This window comes from Hyaena hyaena, unplaced genomic scaffold (genome assembly GCF_003009895.1).
Source record: "Hyaena hyaena isolate Hyena2069 unplaced genomic scaffold, ASM300989v1 scaffold_6, whole genome shotgun sequence".
Classification (NCBI taxonomy): domain Eukaryota; kingdom Metazoa; phylum Chordata; class Mammalia; order Carnivora; family Hyaenidae; genus Hyaena; species Hyaena hyaena.
Window position 1 is genome coordinate 5,865,853 of NW_024080638.1, and position 12,477 is coordinate 5,878,329.

The window sequence follows — 12,477 nt, forward strand, 5'->3', positions numbered from 1 at the left end:
CGACGGGCGCCCCGCGTGGGCCCACAGGGCGCCTCCGCGTCTAGGCGCAGGAGCTGGTCCTCAGCATGTTTAGAGAGCAGAGAGAGTTAAGTGTCAGGTGACTCGGGACCCCCCCTCCCCCACCCCTACCCCACTGCCGCTTACCTGCGGCTCTAGTCGAGCAGGGGGGAGGCTGCCGGGGGAGGCGGGGCAGCGGGCGGCGGGGCGGGCGCAGCGGCTTCCCCGCCCCGGGGCGGTGCTCGGGCTCCGGGCCTCTCGGCTCCCGCAGCCCGGCTCGCCCGCCCTCGGAGCCCAGCGCCGCCGCCATGTCTTCCGGGGCCAGCGTGAACGCCCTGCAGCGCCTGGTGGAGCAGCTCAAGCTGGAGGCCGGCGTGGAGAGGATCAAGGTGAGGCGGGCGGCGGCGCCCTTTCGTCAGGGCGCGGGGACCTCCCTCCCCTCTGCGGCCGCCCCCGCCCGGGAGCCGGGAGAGAAGAGGACGGCGGCCCGGCCCCGGCTAGGTGCCGGGGCTCGGCGGGGACAGGCCCGAGGGAGGAGGCCGGGCCTGGTGGGCCGGGGGAGACGAGCGCGCCCCCGGGAGCGCGGCGGGGGCCGAGTGCCCTGGGGGCGTCTCCCTGTAGGCGGCGCGGACGGCGACTCGGGGTGTGGGGGGCGGGGCGGGGCGCACGCGCGCAGACCCGGGATGCCCGCGCCGCGCGGCAGGCCTGGCTGGGCTGGTACCCGCCTGCGGAGGCGACGGAGACCGGCGTCGCTGATGGGTTCATGGGACGAGAGCCAGAGCGTGGACGAAGACGGGGTTCAGGTTTGCGGCGTGGTGACGGGGTGTAGGGCCCGGTCCTGCACCGCGGCAGAGAGGAAGGAGAGCGGGATCGGGAAATGAGTTCAGTGTTGGACTTGTGGACTTTGCGGAGATAAGTCCAGGTGTTTGAAGCTCAGAGCACAAGAAACTGAAAGAGGGAATTGGAATGTATGGGGGTGAAAAAAGTGTATTAACGAAGAAACCAGCGTGTGGAACCCAGGACCAGCCAAAAGGTGACTGAGAGGAGAGAACCAAGAGGAAGCAAGGAAGGAGGGGTTTTCAAAAATTGAGGACTTAGTCATGATGTCCAGTGTTTAGTCAGTTGATTGGAAAGCATCTGTGGTATAATTGTATTGAGCGACTAGAGTATGTATGTTCGTATGAATGAACAAGTATTCTGCATACGTTCTTATTAGAATGTATGTTCGTATGTATGAATAAACCCTGCTGTGATATTCCAGGTGCCTACATAGTACCTTTTCTCTGTATTTGGCACTATTTTAGGTGCTGAGAATATGTTGATAATTGTGGCAAAGATCATCAATGAACACATTAACCAATAAGTAAAATAATTTCAGGCCGTAAGTGAAGATTATAAAACAAGGTAAAGAGAGTTATGGAACACAGAAGAGGATTTTGTAACATAGGTAGTAGAATCTAGATTGTAATAGGCTAGACAGGCTTTTTTAGAAAAAGAAATCTGGTTTTAAAGAGGAAACAACTTTTATTTTTTTAATTTAGGAAATGAAAAGCCTTATTTCGAGGTTGAGGGAAAGGAACAAACGATTTTTAGGTTGAGGAGGAACAAATGGAGGAGAATTGGAGGTAGAGGAGACACTCTGGGGGTGTTATGGGATTGGAGGCGCACCTTCTGAGACAGGAAGAGAGGAATATGGACTTAAGGATTTGGAGGAGCACAATTTTCTCTGTGAAGTTTACTTCCGGGGCAGATGGGAGGGAGCTAATGGAATCACAAGAGTGGTGGGGGGGGAAGTGCTGTTGGGAATAGGAGAGGATCCCCAACTAGGCACATCCCTAGACATGTTGTGACTCTAAAGACCCGGCTACTTTGAGATTGGAGACTGATTGTCCTACTTGGAGATTCTGAGTGCCCAAGGTGAATGGTAGTTGATCCAAGTAGTGGGCGAAGGTATGCTGGAAAGATGGAAGTCAGGTGGAGGGCAAGGAGTTTGAGGAGTTGGCCAGAAAGAGGCTGAACATAGGTTGGTTAGAGAAGGAATGGAGTCAGCCTGCTGGTGATGGGAAGGGCAAAAGGGGAGGAGGTGTTCTCCCTGAGGTCAAAGACTGCCTGGACTCAAATTCAGCTCCATTACTACCTATAGGGTCTTGGGCAATGTAACGTAATTTCCCACTTATGTTTTCTCATCTGTGAAATGTATTTTGTAATACTACCTGATTCAGTGAGTTGATGAGACAATTAAATGAACTAAATGCACATAAAACCCTTAGAACAGTAAGAAGAAAGGAAGTGGCATTCTGGATGGATAGGAGAGATTGTGATCAGAAGGTAGGATGTTGAAGTGTGAAGTTTCAGATGTGGAGCAGCTATAGGTTTGGCTGTAACTTTTGGCATTGGGGAGAAGGTTGTTTGAGGAAAGGAGGTCAGGGAACTGAAACTAGGATTGTCGAAAAATGTTCAAGATGATGTTGGCCCCTGAGATGGAAAGGAGACCTGCAAGCCAGATGCCTGCCTACCCTGTGGACTAGCCAGGGAAGATATTTTCTACATTTAAAAAATAATTATGGGTGGTGAAACAGACCCAGAAAACTCAAGTCAATTGTTCTAGGTCACACAAATAAGCTTATTTGTGGAGTATTCTCATGGTAATCTGGTTTCAGGTGTTTGGTGGGTTTCTCTCAGGCAGCACCTTAGGGAGTCACAACATTCCAGGATCTAGTTTGCCTCATTTCAGGGCTCAGTGATAAATGGATGCTCTCAGCACACCCAGAGAGGTCTTCTCTTGAGCAGACTTGCTAACTGGTAAATAAACCAGGACATTAATTTTCTAGCATATAAGGGGGGGCATCCCTTCCCAATGATTGGAATGCTCCATATTCTTCCAAGGGCCACTTCTCTGTTTTGGAGAAGTCTCTCAGAAGTTGCTGTTAGCATGCACTCAAAGGAAGGAAGGTCATATACTTTGGGTGTTTCACCTCCAACAGCAGTGACAGCTTCTAAGTGTTTGGGCTTGTATCCTACCCCCTCCAGAGTCTCTTTTCCATAAAAGTGCTAGAAAATGGTGACCACTTTTATTCTTTTATTTTCTCTGTATATCTCTTCAACTTTTTGATTATGTTCTGTAGGCTGGAGTCCAGTTAGTCCCATTTCTCCAGGGGTCCTGGAAGGTGGTCTCCTCTTACCTATCATGTGTGGAGTTCATCTGTTCCATCTGATGTAAAGATAGTAAGCATGAGCATAATTGGTTCTAAATTCCTTTTGAATAAATAACTTATTTATAACCATTAATTTCAATTATAATTAACATGAAAATGTCAGAACTTCTTTTGAGGGAAAAGTAAGCTGCCTAGTAAACTTCTTTAAAACTTAGTGATTTAAAGCAACATTTATTAACTCACAATTCTTAGGTCTACAGTTTGAACTGGGTTCGGCTGCTCTTTGCTGGGCTCTTCCATGCATCTGCAATCAAATGGAGGGTTGGTTGGTAGCTGGATAATCCAGGATGGCTTCACTTACATGTCTGGAAGTTGGTAGGCAGGTGGTGGGAACTGCTCACTGATTCTTCTCCACATGATCTCCAGTAGGCTAGCCTGGGCTCATTAGATGTGGTCTTAGCGTTCAAACCGCAGCAGGAGTAATTGCAAAGGCTCCTGAGGCCTACGCTTGGAACTTGCCCATTATTTCTGCCATATTTTCCTGGTCAAAGCAAGTCACAAGGGCAGCCCAGATTCAAGAGTTGGGTACGGACTCTTGGTGAGAGGAACTGCAAAATATTGTGACTGTTTTTGCAATCTACCACAAGGTATTGCTGACTGTGTCAGCACTATTCTAAGTGTTTTACATGCATTTAGATTGTTTAATTTTCTCAACTCCCTGAGTCAGGTACTATTACAAAATACATTTCACAGATGAGAAAACAAAAACTGAGAAATTAAGTTAACTTGCCCAAGATCTTACAGGTAGTGATGGAGCTGAATTTGAGTCCAGGCGGTCTGGTTCCAGAGGCTGTGCTCATAACCAGTAAGCTGTCTTGCTTCAAAAGCATGGTGGAGAAAACTTGTCACTTGTTCTGGGCAGACTGGATAAGGTTCCAGCCTTGTAAATATTAAAACAGTTGGCTCACATGGCAAACCTGAATATATCAATGCATGCTTTTTTATAAGTGAAAATTTGTAAAGGATGCACTAAAATGAGCTATTTCTTTACCAGTTCAGTCTCATAACTAGGATTCTAAATGGATCAAAGATACAGCTTTAACTTTATTGAAAAAGCAACTGAATAAAAAATATCCTAAATTATAGAAATTGTCATATTTCCCTTTCGAGTATGAGAACTTTCATCAAAAAAGAGACTTCTGGAGATCACAAGATGTGTGACCTTTATCAAGTTGTAGGATCATTTTTCAGAGTATCAAAGGGCTGCTGGATGGCTCTGGCTGTGAGCAGCATGTCAAGCTGTAGTCCCTTTGTTTCCCTTTGTTTCAGGTCTCGCAGGCCGCTGCAGAGCTTCAACAGTACTGCATGCAGAACGCCTGCAAGGACGCCCTGCTGGTAGGTGTTCCAGCTGGAAGCAACCCCTTCCGGGAGCCCAGATCCTGTGCTCTATTCTAAAGGCCGGTGAGTAACGGTACACCACCTAGCTGTCTGGGGCTCTGGCATCCCAGGGTTCCCCAAGGGATTGGGCAACAGAGTTGTGAAAATCTGTTGTTGGGGGAATTAAAATAGCAATAGCAAAGTGCACAACTTTCCCTGAAGGTGACTCGAGTTGCCTGCCTGTGAAATACATCTCATTAAGAGAGTCTCAATCCTCTTTGGCACGAACTCCTGAGATGTTAATATCCTTATGTACTTGAGCTCTTTTTTTTTTTTATTTTTTTTTATTTTTTATTTATTTCTAGGAGAGAGAGAGAGACAGCGTGAGCAGGGGAGGGTCAGAAAGAGAGGGAGACACAGACTCTGAAATTGGCTCCAGGCTCTGAGCTGGCAGTCAGCACAGAGCCCGACGCGGGGCTCGAACCCATGAACCGCGAGATCATGACCTAAGCGAAAGTCAGATGCTTAACCGACTAAGCCACCCAGGCGCCCCTGTACTTGAGCTCTTTAACCGAGTTGGCTGATAGTAATTTCACGACCTTAGTCCCACCATCTCTGTCCTGAAACCATCCCACAGTTGTGATTTGCTGCTCGGTGCCATTAGTGACTTGCTGCCCTGGGGACTAAGAACTCCCCAGAGGAGTCTTGTTCATACCACCAGCTGTGATTTCTTTCCTGGAGACTTTCAGAATGGATCTGCTTTAATGGAAGAAATGTAGCTATTAGGGAAACGTGTGGGTAGAGTTAAAAGAACTTTAAAAATGGATTACTGAAATGAAAGCACCTCTGTGGTGGCATATTAGAAATTTCATAGGTCCTAATGTGTTGTATGGGGTTTCATTCACATTTTCACTTGTTTTTTTCCTTTTGTTGGAAGAGGTCAGGGTATAGATTACTGGAGTCTTTTGGGACCAATGTATTTCAAATTATGTGTTCTGAGGGGTTTTCATACAGTGAGTAATCATCTTAGGTCTTTTTTCATATATTTGCAAAAAGGAATTACTCATATTAACAAGAAGGAAGTAATCATACTCTCAGATACTATTGTACTTCTTAATGGAAAATGTTCACATTTATGGTATTAAAATAATAGTCTAATGCTGGCATAGCATTTTCCTTTTTACAAAGCACTTTAATGGGTGTTACTCATTCAGTGGTCTGAGTTGGATGTTTTCTATATTGTTACTTTATACTTTGAGAACACTAAAGTGACCTGAAATGATGACTGGTTAATTTTATGTATAAATCTTACTATAAAGTGAAAACCTACCTAATTCTCTTTCCAGTAGGGAAGAAGTTTACTGAGGAATGCTTTTAAGCACAAGTGATGAATAACTGCATCCAAGTCTCAAGAGAACACTTTTCTCCAGCCAAATGACTTTTAGACATTTCATACCTTTCCTGTGGCCTGGATCTCTAGCCAAAATTCCATAGAAATTGATGAGTTTCTACTCAGATAAGGAAACTGGGTGAAGGAGTAGATTTTAAATAATAATGGCCTGATTCTTTTGGTAAAATTCTTTTATATTTAAGACAAACAAAAATATTACTACCAAGTACACCTCTTTCATAAGCGAATTACTGGTGTTTCTATACCTAGAATATTATGTTTTATTTACTGGATGTTTACATTTTGGGAAGGAAAACATTTTTGTTTGTTAAAAAATTGAATATTTGTAATTTGTTGTTCCTAAGATTTTTTTATACCATAACAAAACTTGTTCTTTTCTTGTGAAGTTACAATTTCTAAATGAAGACAAGTGTAAAACTGGGGGAAGAATAGGCTTTATCAATCAAATGATGTCTTGGTTTTTCTAAATGAGAAGATTGTTATTTGTAACACTAAACATGGGAGCTGTTTCTTAACAAACTTATTTGGAAAGATTCATGTTGTGTTGTGTATTAGATTGCCCCATCCTGTGTATGAAGCAGATTTGGTCATTGTCTTCTTAAGTTCCTCTATTTTATAGTTGTGGCTGTACTTAAAAAATCTAAAACAAAACAAATTAGGTCTTAAAAAAATGTTTAAATGTTATCTTCAGAACATTGCAAATGATTAAAAACAAAATAATGTGAAAATACTACAGCCTAAATGAATTCTTAATGTCACAAGTAGGTTATACTTTGATGATGTGCCTTTGATTGAATTTGGTACACTTTTAAAAGGATACTTGATTTGTGTTTGTAATTATCTTTGATGAGCTTGGAAATAAAAATTTCTGCTTAATTCATCATTTTCTATGGCAGCAACATTTTGTGTCTGATTTTGTTTTAAAGCGTCATGGATTTTTGTTTCCTTGTGAAATTGAGTGCTGGAAGTAGAAAGTGAAATTTTTATTTATAAGTCCTTGTAGAACTTTGTTTTTAAAAACAAGATGTGTATAACTTGCAGAAAAATCTCAATTTCTGGCAACATTTGCACTTAGATTTAAAAAAAAAAATTTTTTTTGAGAGAGTGCAAGCAGGGGAGAGGGAGAGGGAAAGAGAATCTCCAGCAGGCTTCATGCTCAGCCTGTAGTATGGAGCCTGACTTGGGGCTCGATCTCAGGACATAGACCATGACCTCACCTGAAATCAAGAGTCAGATGCTTAACCAACTGAGCCACCCAGGCACCACCCAAATACCCCTACACTTTGAAATAGTTATGTATAAATCCATAAATAAATAAATGAAAATATCTTTCAGCATAATTAGTGTTACTATAGAAAAAATAAAAGCCATCATATGAAAACTCCCTTAACTGGTGGCCACTAAACTTCCAAATCTAAGTGATCTGAGTCTCTTCTATTTGATGAAAATTCAGGTATCCCTCTACTAACCCTGCTATTTATTCTCTGGATCTGTTTCACTTTCTCTGAAATTACAGTCAATTATCCTTTCTCCTTTATCTTCAACTCCTCTATTGGATCCTTTTTGTTAAGATTTAAACATGTTCCTTTCTTTGTCTTAACAACAATAGCATTTTAAAAATCTCCATTAAAACACAAGTTTTCAGTTATACAAGATAAATAGATCCTAGAGACTACTGTACAGCACAGTGCTCATAGTTAACAATATTGCATTATAGGGGCACCTGGGTGGCTCAGTCATTTAATCGTCCCACTTCTGCTCAGGTCATGATCTCATAGTTGGTGGATTCCAGCCCCGAGTCAGGATCTGTGCTGATACCTCAGAGCCTGGAGCCTGCTTTGGATTCTGTGTCTCCTTCTCTCTGTGCCCCTTCCTTGTTGTGCTCTGTGTCTCTCAAAAAATAAATACATTAAAAAAATTTTTTTAATTAAAAATATTGCATTATATACTTAAAAATTTACTATGGGAGTAGATGTTTTTAAAACATTTTTATTTTAGAGAGAGAGCAAGAGTATGAGTGGTGGAGAGGGGCAGAGGGGGGAGGGAGAGAGAGAAAGAGAGAGAAAATCTCAAGCAAGCCCTATACTCAGCATGGAGCCCAGTGCTGGGCTCAATCCCAGGACCCTGGGACCCTGACCTGAGCTGAAATCAAGAGTCAGATGCTCAACCACTTGAGCCACCTAGGCACCCCTAGAGGGTAGATCTTATGCTAGGTGTTCTTACCACAAAAAATAAAAATAATAAATAATAAAAAATAAATAAAAACAGGGTAGAAGGAAACTTCTGGGAGTAATGGGTAAGTTTATGGCATAGACCATGATAACGGTTTCAGAAGTGTATACTTCCCCCCAACCTCATTAAGTTGTACACATTATTATGTACAGCCTTTTGTATGTAAAATATAGATGTATAGTTTTTCCTTGATTCCAATTTTTCCTTTGGCAAGAACTTGATAAGACAATACAAGAAACCATAGATGTCTCACTTATGAATATAGCTTTGTGTCCTAAATATTAGCAAATCAAATTCTTTTTTTAAATATTTACTTATTGTTGAGAGAGAGAGACACAGAGAGTGAGTGGGGGAGGGTCAGAGAGAGAGGGAAGCACAGAATCCGAAGCAGGCTCCAGGCTCTGAACTGTCAGCACTGAGCCTGACCTGGGACTCCAACCCACAAACTATGAGGTCATGACCCGAGCTGAATGAAGTTGGCCCGCTTAGCCTACTAAGCCACCCAGGCGTCCCATTAGCAAATCAAATTCAATAGTATATCAAGAGAAGATACAATCTGACAAAGCTAGTTCAATATAAGGAAATATGTCAATGTAATTCATTAAATGAATGGTTTAAAGAAGAGAATCTATGCCAACAAGTCATTTGACAAAATTCAATGCCTGTTCTGAATAAGAACTAAGTGGCTTAGTGAAATAGGAAGAAGAAAGATGATAAAGATTTTATGAGAAGCAGCAAATTTCATACTACGTGGTGAAATGTGGAAGCATTCAGCATGTTAGGAACAAAACAAGGATACTTTTTAAAAAATGTTTATTTATTTTGAGAGAGCAGGGGAAGGGCAGAGAGAGAGGAAGAGAGAAAATCCCAAGCAGGCTCTGTGTTGTCAGTGCAGAGCCCAACATGGGGCTTGATCTCACAAAGAGTGAAATCATGACCTGAGCTGAAATCAAGAGTCAGATGTTTAACCAACTAAGCCATCCAGGAACCCCAAGACAAGGATACTTTTTATTACCATTATAGGTAAGCATTGCTTTAGAGGTCCTAGCTAATGCAGTGAGATGAAAAAATGAAATGGGGTAAACATTTAAGAATATTTATGGATTATATACAATTGTACACTTTGAAAACTCATGAGGATATAGGAAAATAAATACTTGAATTTGTGATAGACTTTGAGGGGCTGGCTGCATACAAGGTATATGTAGAAGAATTAAAAGCATTTTCTACACAGGCAATAGTAAAAATGGAAATGGATATTATATCCCATTTTGACTTTAAGTACAAATCTATAAAAAATACTTGAGTACATTTAACAAAGTGCAAGAGTCATAAAAAGGTTTTATTAACAGGGTCTAAAATTTGGGGATATTAAAACAATTCCATTAAAATGCAATCTTACTGGGGTGCCTGGGTGGCTCAGTCAGTTAAACGTCCAACTTCGGCTCAGGTTATGATCTCATGGTTCGTGGGTTTGAGCCCCACACCAGGTTCTGTGCTGACAGCTCGGAGCCTGGAGCCTGTTTCAGATTCTGTGTCTCCCTCTCTCTCTGCACCTCCCCCCACTTGTGCTGTGTCTCTCTCTGTCTCAAAATTCAATAAAACCAAAAAAATATTTTTTTAATAAAATGCAATCTTACTAAAACTCATATATAAATTTAGTGGAATTCCTATTTAATTTTCTGAAGGGAAATTGGTTAAAATATCAAAAAGTTCATATGGAAAATGAAGTGTCCAAGAATAGTTTTTAAAACTCTGTGTGTGTGTGTGTGTGTGTGTGTGTGTGTGTGTGTGTGTGTGTAAAACATGAAACTTGCTTTGAGATGCTGAATCAAAACAATATGATTTTTAAAAAGTTAAAAAGAAAATAATATTGTGGGATAGGAATAGGCAAGAGCTCGGTAATAGATTTTTTGTCTATTCAGTAGGAAAGTATGGTTTACTTAATAAATGGTGCTGGCATTACTGGCCATCCATTTGGAAGAAAATAAAAGTGGGCTTGTATTATGTTTAAAAAAATCCACATAGGTTAAATAAAGGTAATACAAAAACATTACAAGAAAAATTAGGGGAGTAGTTATATAACTAGGGTAAAAGAGGTATTTCTAAGCAAGGCAGGAAACCCAGGGGGGGGAAAACGATATGTATACTTGACTATATAAAATTTAAATAAGGAACTTAAATAAACAAGCAATTCAATTTAAATAAGTATTAAGTTTAAAACTCTTATGTGATAACATCATAAGAAACTGAGCAAAACAGCAAAATACAGAAAAGCATGTACATTTTCAGTCTTCATTTTGGATTGCTCGTTTGCACCACCCACCACTGCACCCCAGCCCACCAACCCAGGCTGCTCTATTTATTGAAATTGTTGGATCCCTTGTTTGAGGGCCAGCTTATTATTTGGGAAGGATAATCAAGCTATGACTGAGAGGCAAGGCATGCATCACCCTGATGTTGATTCCCATTTGTACTGAGTCTCAGTGGCAAGGGAAGGAGTTATCTATGTTCATACACAGTTGGAAGGGACAGCTGATATTCTGGTGAGGCCTATACAGTTAGTGCTGGACCTAGAATCTTGGAATAGGGTAGTTCAAAAGCCCTCAAAAGTGAGCACCATTATCACCAGCAATGGATCGAACAGCAAGTAAGTCTCTTTAGAAGGTGAAAAACATCACAGGGAAATACTCTCCGAGAAAAAAATCAAAGTTTCCATTGCAAGAGCCAACATGAGAAGGTGGGGTTGTTCCAAACAATTCCATGTAATAGGGTATTTAGGAGAGAATCTTGGAGGCTGGACTGACACTTTTGCCCAAAGGAAGACTCATACTTCCACTCCATTTGGTAGGGAAGCAGGGAAGTAGGTGTTGATAGTCTAGACTCAAGGTTTGCCTCAGTCTGTGGCCTGTGAAGAAACCCCTCTCCTTTGGAAGCTGATTAAAGGCAGGATAAAAGAGATCTGCAAGCTGAGAAACCAGCCTTACCTTAGTTTAGAAGCAATCCTGCCAAAACTTTAAGAAAATAGAACAGAAATTCTAATTAGATTTCCAGAAATAGTTTCTCTTTAAAGTCTCCACTCCCTACATACCCAAGCAAAACCAAACATCCTATAAATAAAAGTGTAATAGAAAGAAGAGAGTAGTGGGAAGAAAGTAAGAGGTGGTGTTAAGCTTGTTCCAAGAAGGAGGATGTGATGGGGCACCTGGGTGGCTCAATCAGTTAAGTGGCTGACTTCGGCTCAGGTCCCGATCATGTGGTTCGTGAGGTAGAGCCCTGCATGGGGACCTGTGCTGACAGCTTGGAGCCTGGATCTTGGAGCCTGCTTCGGATTCTGTGTCTCCCTCTCTCTCTGCCCCTCCGTGTCTCATGCTCTGTCTCTCAAAAATAAACACTGAAAAAGAATGAGGACGTGATTAATAGTAACAGATATGGAAGAGAGGTCAAGTAAGGTGATGTCTGAGTGTCTCTTGGATCTAAGAAGATAGAGGTCAATGTTGGTAGTAACAGGGTGACAGTTTGAGAAAGGCAGGACCGAGACAGTATGCTTGTGGTCTTCAAACATTTTTGCTGGTGTACCACCTATAATAATGTCAAAAACCTATTACCTCTATTTTACAGATGACATATAAAAGTTTTATTATAACTGAATAGTTTGCAAAGAATATAACTTTATTAGAAATTCTGACACTTTAAAATTATTACATCTTTAAAAAATATATTCAATGGAATATAAATACCATAGTAATTAGAAACCTACAATCATCCATTGAAAAATACACAAGGGCACCTTGGTGGGTCAGTCAGTTAAGTGTCCAACTCTTGATTTCAGTTTAGGTCATGATCTCATGGTTTTTGAAATTGAGCCCTGCATAGAGCTCTGTGCTGATAGCACTGAGTCTGCTTGGGATTCTCTATCCCTCTCTCTCTCTGCCCATCCCGGGCTTGTGGGCACACACACTCTCGTCTCAAAATAAACAAGTAAACTATATATACAAACTATATTCCAAAAATATTGTACTAACAATATAGGAAAATATTCTTTCTCTGATATGCTCACACTGAATATTACTAATTTTTAAAAATCTTGCCAATCTGATAGGTGTTCTATTTTCCTTTGCATTTGCCTAATGAGTAATGAAGCTACATAATGTTCCAAATGTTTGCTGGTTATTTTTGTTTCTTTGTAATATCTATTCATATATTTTGTCCACTCTTCTATTAGGTTGTCTTTTTTCCTATCAATTTGTAGGATTCTTTGTGTATTAGGAATGTAAATCTTTTTTTCTTTATGTAGGTAGCAAA

General features: G+C 41.4%; 1 protein-coding gene across 2 annotated transcripts; it reads left to right on the forward strand.

Moving 5' to 3' along the window:
• The first annotated feature begins 228 nt into the window (after nt 1–228).
• On the forward strand, nt 229–6,839 carry GNG10 (G protein subunit gamma 10). Of its 2 annotated transcripts, none has more exons than XM_039240145.1 (3): nt 229–386; nt 4,482–4,613; nt 5,879–6,839. In XM_039240145.1, the coding sequence occupies exons 1-2, from the start codon at nt 306–308 to the stop codon at nt 4,605–4,607; spliced, it is 207 nt and encodes a 68-aa protein (XP_039096076.1). In that variant the 5' UTR covers nt 229–305; the 3' UTR covers nt 4,608–4,613; nt 5,879–6,839. The 2 variants fall into 2 exon arrangements, with proteins under 2 accessions (XP_039096076.1, XP_039096069.1); XM_039240138.1 differs by having other exon boundaries at nt 234–386; nt 5,876–6,839.
• The last annotated feature ends 5,638 nt before the right edge of the window (nt 6,840–12,477 follow it).

Coding starts and splice junctions, on each gene's coding strand:
- GNG10 (XM_039240145.1), top strand. CDS start 306: ATGTCTTCCGGGGCCAGCGTGAACGCCCTGCAGCGCCTGGTGGAGCAG. Junction 387..4,481: donor CCGGCGTGGAGAGGATCAAG/GTGAGGCGGGCG, acceptor CCTTTGTTTCAG/GTCTCGCAGGCCGCTGCAGA.